The 14,473-nt window shown below is 33.5% G+C and overlaps 1 protein-coding gene across 1 annotated transcript; it reads right to left on the bottom strand.

Annotated features, from left to right (window-relative positions):
* Positions 1-5,220: 5,220 nt before the first annotated feature.
* On the bottom strand, positions 5,221-10,120 carry LOC126966163 (NAD-dependent protein deacetylase sirtuin-2-like). Its single transcript, XM_050810119.1, has 7 exons — positions 9,997-10,120; positions 9,682-9,927; positions 9,384-9,590; positions 8,688-8,837; positions 7,367-7,559; positions 6,409-6,607; positions 5,221-5,753 (listed from the first exon to the last, which is right to left on the bottom strand). The coding sequence occupies exons 1-7, from the start codon at positions 10,034-10,036 to the stop codon at positions 5,628-5,630; spliced, it is 1,161 nt and encodes a 386-aa protein (XP_050666076.1). The 5' UTR covers positions 10,037-10,120; the 3' UTR covers positions 5,221-5,627.
* Positions 10,121-14,473: the final 4,353 nt, after the last annotated feature.

Raw genomic sequence — 14,473 nt, 5'->3', positions numbered from 1 at the left:
AATTGCTGTCCAACATATGGAACAGCCTGTCAAGTGGTTTTTTATACAGGTCAGTGTTATATATGCACAACCCTCATCTTGACAGTTAGCATTGCTAAAAACTAAATCCAAAATAAGATTGTTAACGTTAACAATATTATAAAATTGATTTAAATTGGAAGAGGTATGAAATCAGTAAGGCATTGAATTATCTGATTAACGAAAGGATTTAGTAACAATACACTATTATTTTTACTAATCTAATGAGCGTTAGGAATATTAAAATCCCCTAATAATAAGAATAAATCGTTAGGTCTATCTATTAATATTTGGTTGTTCTGGTTGTATCTGCGAAGGAAAATATTGTTTCTTAATATCTATTTCCATAAGGGATATTAAGACAAGCAAGTGTGCGTGACTTTCTATCTCTCAACTCAATGCGCGCCAGTCACTTTTGAATGTACCTACTTTGCCATCAGCTGTTTCGTTTATCTGTCGATTATAACTAAACTGCGTAATTTGTAGTTTTATTTTCCCCATCACGTCTCTATTTTCATTATTTTTCAAAAAAAACGATTTTTTGTTGTGGCTTTCAGTTACTAATTATGTCATCTGCGTTACTCTGATCCCTCCTGGTTTTGTGGAAATATAATCCCATCCTGTACCAATTTGTCATATTATTCATTCGTTTGTTAAAGGAAAATGTATTAACGCCAGAGTGCTAATTATACAAAAAAATTATTGGACTATGTATTTCTAAAATAATGGATAGAGCTCACCAAGGAAGTTAATTTGTTGGTGGATGACATCACTGATCTTTAATGTGTAACTCTCAGAAATTCATTTTATATAATTTACTGGAAAATTCTGTTATTTTTAATTAATATTCGTTATTTCTGGGATTATATTTGGTATATAAGAGTAGATTTGTATTTGTGCCAAAATTGGTGGACTATGCGGACCGTGTCATTCACATACCTAACAGGAAAAAAAATTATGAATTATATACAAATATAGAAGTTATCAAACTCTTCTTAATGTTGATATTTCAACGCGTCCAGCAACAAATTTCTAAGAATATTACATATAGACCCATACTGAACAATTTTTCCCCATATAGGTAGGTATATGTGAGTGACTATAGTGTTATCTCGTTGTTCATGGGAAAAATGCATGCGCGTACACCTTCCTTAAAGGCCGGCAACGCTCCTGTGATTCCTCTGGTGTTGCAAGAGAATGTGGGCGGCGGTGATCACTTAACAACAGGTTATTCTATAAAAAAATGCATGCTTTTGCATGTATTATTGGCGGTTTCTCGAGTAGTGCATAATCTAACCTTATACGTTTTTCCCTCATTCTGTAAAACAATACATTACAATGTCAAAGTGTTAACGCGAAAAGTCTATAAATTTGAAACAAGTTAAATGTGCAAGTGCTGTTTTCTACTATCTTAATGACTTCCTAAAAATCATCAAAATCGGAGATTATTTAGGGATAGAAAACGTTTATACTTTTTAAGCGAACAAGTGGGTTCAAGTCGGGGCAGTAAATTTCTCTAACAAATACTTAAGTAATCGTCTAATAATTCATCCATTTAGTTTTTTTTTAAAATGACAATTAGGGACGAGACGAGCACGATGTTCAGCTGATGGTAATTGATACACCCTGCCCATTACAATGTAGTCAAGATACTTGCCAAACCCGTAAATTCTGAGCGGCACTACAATTGCGCTCGTCACCTTGAGACATAAGAAGTTAAGTCTCATTTGCCCAGTAATTCCACTAGCTACGGCGTCCTTCAGACCGAAACAATAATGCTTACACATTACTGCTTCACGGCAGAAATATCCGTAGTGGTACCCATAATCTAGCCGGCATCCTGTGCAAAGGAGCCTCCCACTGGTATTTATATATTCGATTAATTTTAATCTAAAATAAAACAAATTTCTTTCAGGCATATTTTTATTAATAAAACCCCAACTTAAGCGCTATCTTTAAACAGTATTACAACTAGTTACAAAAATAATAAATAAATTCATGCATTGTACATTATCATTAATTATCAATATTAATAACACCATAAATAATATTTTATAATATATACTACCTATATGTCATATTGCTTTTATTTTCGATCATTCAAACTTACAATAATTATCACTGACTCTTATACAAAGAATGAACAGACATGAAAACACGAAAGATTTAATTTGACAACAATTAAACTTAATTACGGCTTTTTTAATATTAAATTCTTAAAAAACACAATATGGATATAATTTGTTTTTAACATTGATAACGTTTTCTGTATTCATTTCTATGAAGCATATCACAGACATTAATATAATTTAATCGACCAACTGTGTCTATATGTTAACATGTCAAGCAATTTTCAAGCTTATACTATCAATCAAATGGTAGATAATGTAAATAAAATCTCTTTGTTTCTATAAACAAAAACCACTTTTGTCATAAACCTCGCTAGCGAATAAACTAAGACATACAAAAATAATAATCCTAATTTTTGTAAGTCTTTCTATAATATTAAACTTTTGAAAAATGCTTTTTAATAGTTATTTATGCAACTGTTGTGTAATAAGGGGTATTAAAACACGAATGTGGGTTTATATTGATAATAGAATGACATGAGTGTTTTAATACCTAATTCACGGTTGCATACAAGACTTTTTCTACATCCATAATATGAATCTTATTACCATTACATCATCCAGACGAGTGTTGTAATGAAATTCAGTACAACATTACAACACTCGTTTGGATGATGTAATGGTTACTAGGACTGGCTTTTTAAATATTGCCAACTGTTTTAGAATCTTTAATAGAGGATTTAAAGCATGGGTTGAGATAAAAGGATTAATCACATATAATTTTAATCTTATTTTAACGATAAACCACATTATATTAGAGAAAGTAGTATGGCGGGCGACTCAAGATGGGTAATTGGTAGCTTAGTGGTGTTTATTAATTTAGTAGTAGTATTTCAACCATCTGTAGATGAACGACAAATCATAAGATGGATTACACGCCTCTCATTATTTTTAAAAGGATTTTATTTAAACGTGTGAAGTCTGGATGTATACAGATGGATCCAGAATCACACATGGTAACTGGAGCTGGTGTCTTCTCGAATGAGTCTCGGCGTGAATTGGGTCAACATCTCCTGAGGATGCCTCGTGAGAGGAGGCGTGTCGAATTGATTAGAGACAAATATTAGAGGAATTTACACTCAAGAGAACTTACAACATTTGGATAAATTCAAATATTTTTATTCAAAATAGGATAGGATATAACTTATTGAAAATCAAATACTACCGCCATTAGAAAAGGTACGCCAGTCCTCAAATCTTAAATACGTGGGCAAGAAACTCAACAAAGATAATTATGGATTTTCAAAAAATAACGACTAATTCATTAAATTTTCTTCTCGAATGATTCAAATAACAAAATATTGACAACTTGAACACGATATTTGAGGCTGAATGTATCGGTATTACCAGAACGGGACAGACGGTAGCAGCCACATATGTCAGACTTTTATATAAACCTACAAAACAACACCAAAACCTGTGCTTATCCTGGAATGTTCCAACACACTCCAATACATTGTAAAGAGTACAATGGAATAAAGGATATAACTTTAGTTTTATATTTCAAATTATGTTAAGCGTGACGTCACCAAATGGCCCAACGGAAGACCAGCGTTGGTTTTCACAGCAGCAAACATGCAGAGTTGGGATCATTTTTGTAATGTATAAGTTGTATTCTTTCAGATTTTGTTTGTTTATGGTTTCTCTCCTTTGTAAGTTTTATTTTAAGTTATTTGTATATTTATGTGTACTATACGTTACGGGATCTGAGGATGCAGTATATAGATCGGAACCACTGTTGCCAATAAACACCTCATACATTGATCAAAACATGGTAACGTAAAAAAACAGTAAAATCCACGCAAAAGAATGAAAAACCAGTGAATGATGCAGGAAAACAAAGAATGCAACTTGATCAGACCACAAACAAAATAAGTACTCGGAGAGTTTCTTGCGCCGCTTCTTCTCTCTCAGAGCGCCATTTGTTTCCGAAGCGGTATTAGTATCTAGTATATTAGAAATGACATCAAAAATAATTCTAAAGGAATCAATTTTGAGAAAATAAATGCCTTTTAACACAAATATTTCAAACTTTCATAATATCACACAGACACAAACTGGAGCCGGAACCTCTGGCACAATGAAAAATTATCCAGATTCATCAGAAATATCACAAAAGTAGAAAAAAAATTTCATGATAAATACTTTCACAAAAAAAATCCCTTTTCCTATTACCCTATTAAATTTTTCATTACAGACACATTCAATTTGAAACTGTTGCAATGATTCATGATACTAGTACTACAATATCAAATTAAAAAAAAATTGCCGAAATTGTTCCGTTCGTTAGAACGTCACTACAAAATGATCAAGTCGATCGAGAACAAAATATGCAAGTTAATAGACATGAACAAATTCAAAATAAAATGGATGTGCATTGAAAGTACGAAATTACATCCACGCCATCTATAGCAAACTACCAGTGAATTTAGAAGAGCCGACCGCCGAGAAGCAACACCCTATCACCCTATTAGCCGGTAAAATAGCCTAACAGTTGTATTTAAACACACTAGTTACGACATTACTAAAGAACAAATGATGAAGACGAATTATATTTATTTTATACTTGCATAAAATCGTATCTTGCTAAAAAGGTATACCGAACTCTACTTGGTATTGGAAAGATCGAGAAAGATACCTTTTTGCTAGATATGACAATAATAAAAAGTGGATTAAAAAAGAAAAAAAATTTACTTGACTATATTCATAATCACTTTTACACTTCTAGTAACGTCAGCCCTACTATAAGCAATACCATAGATCTCACTGAAGAGAATAACTATAGTGATAGTGATTAAATTTAGGATTTACTTTTTGTGAAAAATAAATATTTCTGACCTAAGTTTGTGTTCTTATTAATTCTTTCATACTTCTTAACGCCACAGTGGCATTACTAAAAAAAAACGTAAATCCGGTAGTAATTATAATTGAAAGTGTTATAAATAAATGCGTAGTTTAATGATTCATACTATGAACAACACACTATAAAACACAATACTTTCGTTAATTATGTAATTTATTAAAATACAGTTTGAAAATGACACATTTTTACTTTCCTCTGTATTGTAAAACATTTCTTTTTAGTTAGGCCACTTTGGTTCTAAGAGTCTCTATTTATTTATTTAGATTTAAAATCATTGACGACATAATAGGTATTATCCTATTTAAAATCAAAGAAACTTTTTTAAACTTAACACTTCTTGAAGACTTTCATCGTTGCGAGTTTGGCAAACATAAGTCAAATTAATTGTGGTTTGATATAAAGGTGTATTGGTGGCATAACAAATATTTTAAAGGGTAAACTATGAACGAATTAACAATTTATTTCGTAAGCATTCTGATGGGAGTACATTGATTATAGAATAATAACATTTGATAGGGTATTTGAAAACATGTGTATCAAAACAAAAGCCCAAACAAATACCTCACCAAAATTAAGTTTTCAGTCCACATATTTAGAGGGTTGGTGTATCCAGGGTGTCACAGTTTATGTGGTGATTCTGGTCCAGGTTGAGGGTCGGAAGGTGGGGGCGGGTGAGGTGATGTCACAACACCAGCTAGATCCAGCTTCTCGTGTTCTCTCTTGACCATCTCACGTAATTCATCCTGAAGGGCAAATAAGCACAATGTAAAGCTTCAAGATGCTTTTATTTATGGAAAAGGAGGACAAACCACGTATGGGTCACCTGGTGTTAAGTGATCACCGCGGCCCATATATTCTTGCTACACCACCAATCACAGGAGCGTTGCCTGTCTTTAAGGAAGGTGTACTCACTCCTTTGAAGGTACCCTATATGCTTCACTACCATGAGAACGTTAAATAATGTTATCTTTCAATATATAATGTTATTCTTGGCTTGATAGAACTTGAGTTGTAGAAATTGTAACATAAAGACAAAGGTATACTCCCTTCACGTAATTATCTATCTGTGTATTTAATACTAATGTGTGTGCTAATAAAAATCCAAGCAGGCATTATGTACATTTAATTTTTAAATTAGGAATATTTTGAATTGATTCCTTACACTATGTTCTTAGGCCTTTATTACCTTGAAACCTTTAAAAGCATACATACTTATAAAAGGGCAAGGGCTTTCAACTTAATTAACCATTTCACATGCTATAAATCTTCAGATCTATGAAACTATTGTCAAGCATGAATTTCTCTCCACCAATGTGATGATGCCATAACCATGCTGCCATGCAACCTTATCCATGTGACTAGCGAAATGTAGTGACATATTTATAAAACAGTACGAACCCCCCATCCTAGCCTGTCCGCTAAATCCTGACAGCCATCATCACAGTCTCCAAGCCTCGCAACATCTCTGTATGAGTTTTCATCCAATTTCAATCCTCCATCCATCAGTCCAAAATGTCGCAGGATGCCCAGCAATGACGATGACCTGACTCCAGTCTTCTCACGGTTTATTAACAGCCTTGGTGCCCATTCTGGCACCCTGGACAAAATAGGAGATTTTTATACCAAACATCTGTTGTATCCTATAATATATTTAAACAAGCAATTCTTGCAAATACCTAGTATACAAATTTTTGTATCTTCAAATTAGCCTAACAATTCGGATGAAATTAATTACTTGGAGGAATTGAAGAACTATAAACAACTTTACTCACTATTACCTCAATCATTCAAATTAACACCTCATTTGGTGGCAGTAATGTTCCAAAGTCTATTTATAGTATACACTCATAAGAAGCTTTAGAAAGATGGAAGAAAGATTTAGTCTCTTTCACACATTTCGTCAGCGATGTATTTTGTTTTAGCAATTGAAATTTTATTATTTAGCAAAATGAATAAAAACATCAAGTTAGTTACATAATTTTGTTAATTTAAAGGGGCACTTAACTGAAATACGACACTTCATCCTATTACAGCATATCCAAATTTAAATGCTGTAATTTAGACAGTTTTTCACTGAACACTTTGTCATTGTGTGGTGTTGTATTCAAAACACATCTGAAGGAAATCTCTGCCTAATAGAGACATAGGCAGAGTTTTTTTAGTGTACTTTAGAGTCTAGTTGTTTATTTTATGTCAATGTCTGGGGTTTATATAATAATAATATATTAAAAATAATGTAATAGAAGGTGATGAACAACATACAAGTGAGATGGCTGACGGATGATTGCTCGCTCATGCACATCGATTTATATGAGAATTATAATTCATCATCTAAAATAAAATAGCAAATTCTCACATGTCAATAAGTGATGCAAATGGTTGAACTTCAAGTGATGATCCCATAATGATCAGCATATCACACTTATGGAAGTCCTGTTGAAGGCACTCTTGGAACCGCTCTGGAAGGCTTTCACCAAAAAATACTATATCAGGCTTGACAACTCCTGGACAGTCTGCGCAAATTGGTATTTCATCTGCAAATATGTGTTCTGGAAAATAATCATTAAATATTAATTATTACGTAACTAGCATGGGCATTAAAAATTACTGTGTGCAAGTTTTATTAATTATTGTTATTAATTTGTAATTAATAGTAATTGTTTTCTATTGTTTTACAAAAATCTTTTTTCAAACATTCAACTGTCTGAATTTTTTATTCTTTGAAGAGCTAATATTAAAAAACAATTACAGATATCACGCGAGTACAATGCAGAGTTAAGGAATGGGATAGTGCTGGATCAGTTATTATAGAAAATAAAAAAATAACACGGAATCGCAACCTTGATATTAACGCGATAACACAGCAAGCAATGACTACAGCACAGCATAACACTGTGAGTTCGCGAGGTAAAGCATGCGGGCAGCAGGGGGACATGCTCCCACTTTTAACCCCAGGCGTGACTGCATTCAACTCGCGTGATATATTTAGTTCTGTTAACATTCACTCAGTGGTGTGCATTGGTTTTATAGCCAGGTAGGCACTGAAGATCTAACTAGTTGTAGATGCGCTTTGGTCCGACAGTAAGACATAAGATCTATGAAAGGCTGCTTGCTTCGTATATGCAATCTGTAGATTCAAATTCACTTTAACTATATTTATTTTGGTTCATAACAAGGTAGGCACTGCCTAATTGGCTATATATATATGATATGCACACCCCTGCATTCACTGTTAACAGCATAAAGTTATAATATAGAAATCCTGGTAGCTCCACAGTATGACTGATGAGACATTAACAATATTTAAGAGTACTTGGTACTTGATTCTTATTCAAATTTTGTAATAGTATTGGATACCATTTTTTTTTTATTTTTGAAGAAATTTCCTTACATATAAATAAGTACTGACTTGGCAAACTTTGTTTTGATAATGAAAATTGAAATGTCATTGACTGAATTATTTTTATTGCAAATAGAATATATTCTCCGAAACATACTGCATCTTATGGTATAAGTATTATTCTGATCGGTTCAGTAGATATCTCAGTATAATGGAAGTAAAATCAACTCTCCAATAATTAGTATAGATGAAGTGTAGATACAGAGCGGGCACATACAAAATACACACAGTGATTTGAAGATGAAAGTGTTAATATGTATGGCTCCAAAAAAATTACCTTTAATAAATTCTAAAGGATATTGTTTCCGACACTCCAAGCAATGTGAAGTGTAAAATGTCCCATGAGCCTCAACAATTTTATCTTCAGGAATGCCTGCAACCCTCTCTAATGTGTCAATGTTTTGAGTATAGTGACGTAGTAGTATGCCTGAAAGAATGACATTTGAATGAAAATATTCTATTTTCTAGTCAAAATATTTAAATTAATAGTATACAAATTAAATTTGAAAACAAAATTTATGAATGATGAGGAACTCGAACCCGAGACCACTTGTGTTCTGTGCAAAAGAAATATTGTGTGTAAAAGAAATCACACTTTTAAATCTAAGTGATTAGTTATTTTTTAATGTAACCCTCACTTCTGGGATTAATTACACAAATTGTATTTGAAAGCACAATATTATTATACATCCTACTTTGAATAAAAATATTTGAATTTGAATATGAACAATGCAGAACTCAAACCCGAGATTGAATCCTATCCAACCCCAGTTCTTAACATTATATGGAAAAACATTTGTACTTCTCTGGTTCATATAAAAAATATATTGTTATAAAGTACAAATAATATACTCATAAACAATTTTGACTGTATTTATCCACACATTTATAGTGAATTAACATTAATTTTATATACTGCCATCATAATTTTAAGAACAATATTTAAAAATAGCTATAATGTTACATTACATACCTTTTTCATGCAATAATCTAATAAAGTAATGGGAAATAGTTGGTTTAAAGTTCCCAGGAAAAAGTTCCTTTGCAAGTGTGTAGAATGGTTGTGGGTTTTGTCTGAAAAAGTTTATTTCGAATATTGCTTGTGGTTCAGGCAAATTGTACTTCTGTAAATTATGGTATAATCCAGTCTCAGGACTTCTAAAATCTGGTATGCCAGCAGCTGTAATCATAATCAAAACAGTTTGCTGTAATGAATTATTTAAAAATTTATAAGAATGCATCATAATTATGTAAAGTAATAGGAGACTTACATGTTGAAATACCAGCTCCAGACATTGTAATAATATTCTGGCATCGTACACTTTTTATCCACTTTACAATCCCATCTAAACTTACATCATCCAAAACTTTTTCAACTGAAGTTGAGGCCTCGGTTGGTTCAAGCCCGAGTTTTTCTACCAGACATCTTCTAATAGAATTCACATCCAAGTCCCCAATCCTAGAGGCAAGAGACTCAATTGGATTTGGCGGGACAGGCGATTTATTTTGTTCTTCGCCTAAAACCCAAGATAATAATTGAAAATCGCTCTTTATGATGTTTTCTAACACGCATAACAGCAACTCACCATCACTTTTTCCAGGGGGCGAGTTTGCATTATTGGACATTTTTTGGAAATAACAGAGATTTGAACAGAGACTTCGATATTTTGAGGTAGAAAAATACAGCCACTGGCTTTTGGATTTTGACAATTGATAGACGCTGACGGTGACAAGCATTATGACGTATTGGATGTATAATTTTGGACAAAGAATTATCTATGGATCTAACTATAACTTCTAATGATAAAAATAACATGTATAGTTTTTATAGGTAACGAATTAGTGATGCTACAGCCTATAAGATCGATTCTTATAGACTATCTAATTGTGTCACCTTATCAACTTTTTAATTGTCAAAATCTAATAAGACATTAAATGATTAGAATTTCCAAGTTAGTAGTAGAATAATATAACTGAGAATAAGGCTGAATTTTATTAAGCTATTTACAAAGCTATATTACAAAAAAAGCCTTATTAGATTAATTTCTTAAGCTTTCAATCGATTTGACAGTAATTATGGGTGAGGATATTAACGGCCTTACAAATAAACATGATATAAAGTACCTCAGAACAAACCAAGAATATGCAAAATTCTTACTAATAAAAAAAAATAGTATTTATGAGCTAATTGCTAGCACTGTTAATAATATAACGATTTTACTGTCAATATTTTTCGATAGACTTACATCCCGCCACTATATAAATTTTAAAAAAATTGTGAAGTTTTCCGAACGTCAGTCAGGTTAGGGTTGTGCATTGCTAGAAAGTAGAAACTTATCCTTTGTCATATCTTTTCGATTTAGAAACATTTTTTCTAATCACAGCTGGAATTGGCCGTCGATCAACCAACAACGTTCAGTTCTATGGCAAAATGGTAGAGAAAGCCAAATTGGCCTCTAAAAACTTGCTGTGCTTTCTGCACACATCGCGTTTCTACGCGCGACATAACTTCACTTTAAATCACTGCAATTAAATAAGGCCTCACATCAACGCATATATAATCGCAAGCACGGGTAGTGCTTATAGGTTCTTCAGCTTCACCTGCGTCAAGTTGATGTCTGGCATTTCGCAGCCAGACGCTACTACTTCCGCTTTCTTATATTTGAGGGGAAACGGGAAAGATGCTCACGTGATGGGAAGAGATAAATGCCAATGAGCATCATGCTTTGCCGGCCATTAGGTATAAGACTCGGTGACTTCGGACTTCGGGAAAATTGACTACACAAAGTTTCTCGCAAACCGGTCGGTTGTAGTATGCCCAATGTCAACATTGTGTGGGAGGAAAATCATATTTTGACGTTGTCCACTGGCTGAATCCGACTGCAATATCAACCTGATCAACTCCTCTGAGCACTCCCCTTGATATATGCGGTAATTGAGGCAGAGAAACCACATATATCTACGCAATACTAAAGAATTAAGCCGATCGAGAAATTACATGATTGTCGATGATTCGAACCATTCTCCGTTGTATGCGTCAAATAGAAAAAGCTAGTAGTGGGGAGTGCCCGCCCAGGGGTGAAAACAGTTAACGGACTGAGTATAGTAGCAGGCGGTGGCTTGTAGTAAGTACTGTCTCGCCTTACTGAGTACACCAAGCTTATGAAATCATATACCGGCTGTTGTATTCAAGAACCAATACGACTTAGGGACGGTCAAGCACACTCCAATTTCAAAGGCTATCAGTCTCGTCAATCTATCATTTCTCGTCCTCTTGTATTAGCAATGTCCATTGGCGGTTGTTCTTTACTTTCAAAACAGGCTCGTTTGTCCACTCTAATATAATGTTAATATATTGAGTATATTTATAAAAACTCAACTAACATTGGTAGTGGTAAATTTACACCAAAAGATTTAACAATTTATCAGAGCTTATCATATGCGCTATTACAATAATAATAATAATAAGCCATTTATTCCATAACCCATAATATACAAACAAATGTTAGTAATTTAAAGTTCTTAAAATCTAGTGTTAATTTTATTTAGAGTGACCAGTTTAATTATTTATTCTATATAACTTTGGTTATGGACCCCATTTTGGGTATAGGCCTCCCCCAACTTTTTCCATTTTTCCCTATCCTTGGCCTGATCGATTCAGTTTCTCCCCACCCACTGCACGATGTCATCTGCCCATCTCTGCTTTGGTCTACCAGTGCATCTTTTACCTGGTGGTCCTTTCCATTTGGTGGTCTCTATTGTTCACCTTCTGTCTGTGAAGCGTGCAATGTGGCCAGCCCATTGCCATTTCAATGTTAGCGCGTGTCTTAGTGCATCGGTAAGCTTGGTTTTCTTTCTAATGTCCTCACTACGTACTTTTTGTAGTTTTCTGATCCGCAATATGCTTCTCTCCATTGCTTTTTTGTCTTTTCCTATTTTTTGTTATATTTCTTTTGTGAATGCCCAGGTTTGACAGCCATATAGCAGGCATGGCATAATACAACTGTCCATCACAATTTTTTTCATATGCAGGCTATAGTTGCCTTTTAATATTTCTTTAAGAGACCAGAATTTTTTCCACGCTAATGTTATTCTCCTCTTTACTTCTTCTAAGTTGCTGTTTGTATTGAATGCGACTTGTTTCCCCAAATAGATGTAACTGTCAACATATTCTATTGTGTGTCCGTTTACTTTTATTGGCCTTCTGTAATGGTAAGTCATTAATTTTGTCTTGTTTGTGTTCATTGCAAGACCAACTTTTTTACTTTCTTGGTCGAGTGTCGTTACCATTTCCTCTAAGTGTTTAGGTGATTCAGCCAGTATCGCAATGTCATCTGCAAATCGCAGATGATTGAGGTATTTCCCATTTAACAGAATTCCTTTGCGTGTCCAATATATTTTACTGAAAATGTCTTGAAGAACCGCTATAAAAAGCTTAGGTGACAATGGGTCACCTTGTCTTACACCTCGTTCGATTTTGAAGGGTTCTTCGCTGGTCTCCAGTCTAACTTTGCTTGTACTATTTTCATACACGTTTTTTATAATGTTGATATATTTCTGGTCGATATTTAAAGAGTAAAGCGCGTTCCAGATGGAGATGTGACTGATGCTATCGAATGCTTTTCTAAATTCTATAAACGCCATATAGAGTGGTCTGTTAAATTCTCTGTGTTTTTCTATTACTTGTTCAATTGTCTGTATGTGATCAATAGTGCTGAAACCTGAGCGGAAGCCTGCTTGCTCTGTAGGTTGTGCGTTGTCAATTTCCTTAGTTATTCGTTTCAGTATTATTAAAGCAAAGAGTTTATATGTGCTTGATAGAAGACTAATTGGCCTATAGTTGTCAATATCTTGCGGAATGCCTTTTTTAAAAATAAGAGTTATGTCTGACGAACACCAACCTTTGAGAACAGTATCTGTGTTTAGGATCATATTAAATAATTTAGTAAGGTGTTATAGTAGGACTGGTGCTCCCGTTTTTATAGCTTCATTGCTGATACCATCTGGGCCAGGGCTCTTTTCATTTTTTAATTGCATTATGTGTGTATGCACTTCCTTTTCATCGAATAATTCGACAGTGTTAGATTTTATTTCACAGTAAGTTCGGTTTTTAGTGAAATCGTTCACATTTTCATTTTTCATTTACAGATTTTTATAGAAGTTTGTTGCATGTTCAATCACGTTTTTCTTTGTTTTTGTTTCCTCTGATATATGGTTAAGGTTATGTACCCATTTTTTGTGAGTGGTTAATTCCTTGTATGCTCTTTTTGTACTTCTGAATTTTTCTAAATTTTTAGTTATTATGTTGTATCTGTAGTTGGCGTTACCTTCTTTTATTGATTTATTTCTAGTTTTGTACAATCTACTTAGTTCTTTTTTCATATCAGTGTTCTTGTTTTTGGTTTTTATTAGTTCTGTTCATCTGTTGATTAGTGTTCATGTTTCTTTACTGAATATTTTATGTGTTTTGACTTCTATTGCCTGGTGTGTTTTTAGGCTTTTAAGTATGATGCTTTCTAGTTGGTTGTAGTAAATCTGTACGTCGGCCGCTTTGCTCAGATTGTTTGAAGTTCCCAAAAGTTCTGTAAGATTATTCAAATACTTGTCGATTTTTTCGCTTGTTTTGGGTGTACTTGTAGTGTTTTTGAAGGTTTTCCTAGACATTTTCGGTAGTTTTGTAGTAAGAGTGGCTCTTACTAGCCTGTGGTCGGAGGAAAATTTCAAGTTGTTAATAACTTCAACATTCGTTACCATTTGTGGAATATTAGTCAATATAAAATAGATTTCGTTTAAAGTTTTTCTATCCGGAGATATCCAAGTCCATTTTCTATTTCTTTTCTTTTTAAAGAAAGTATTCACTATCGCCAATTTGTATTCAGTGGCATATTCTATTAGCCGCTCGCCTCTTTTGTTTCTTTCACCGTGACTAAATTGACCTAAGATTTGGTTGTTATCAGATTTTTGTTGTCGGCCAATTTTTGCGTTAAAGTCTCCGATTACCAGAACTTTGCCATCTATTTGGGAGTGAGCTTGATATAGATCTTCGTAAAATTGACTAACCTC

Source organism: Leptidea sinapis, chromosome 9 (assembly GCF_905404315.1).
Source record: "Leptidea sinapis chromosome 9, ilLepSina1.1, whole genome shotgun sequence".
Lineage (NCBI taxonomy): Eukaryota > Metazoa > Arthropoda > Insecta > Lepidoptera > Pieridae > Leptidea > Leptidea sinapis.
This window is presented reverse-complemented; position numbering and strand designations above follow the sequence as displayed.

Excerpts from the sequence above, each read along its gene's own strand:
- LOC126966163 (XM_050810119.1), bottom strand. The coding sequence starts at position 10,036 with ATGTCCAATAATGCAAACTCGCCCCCTGGAAAAAGTGATG. Across the intron at positions 9,928-9,996 it reads GCCCCCTGGAAAAAGTGATG|GCGAAGAACAAAATAAATCG; the intron begins GTGAGTTGCTGT and ends CTTGGGTTTTAG. Across the intron at positions 6,608-7,366 it reads TTTGCATCACTTATTGACAT|GGTGCCAGAATGGGCACCAA; the intron begins GTGAGAATTTGC and ends TATTTTGTCCAG.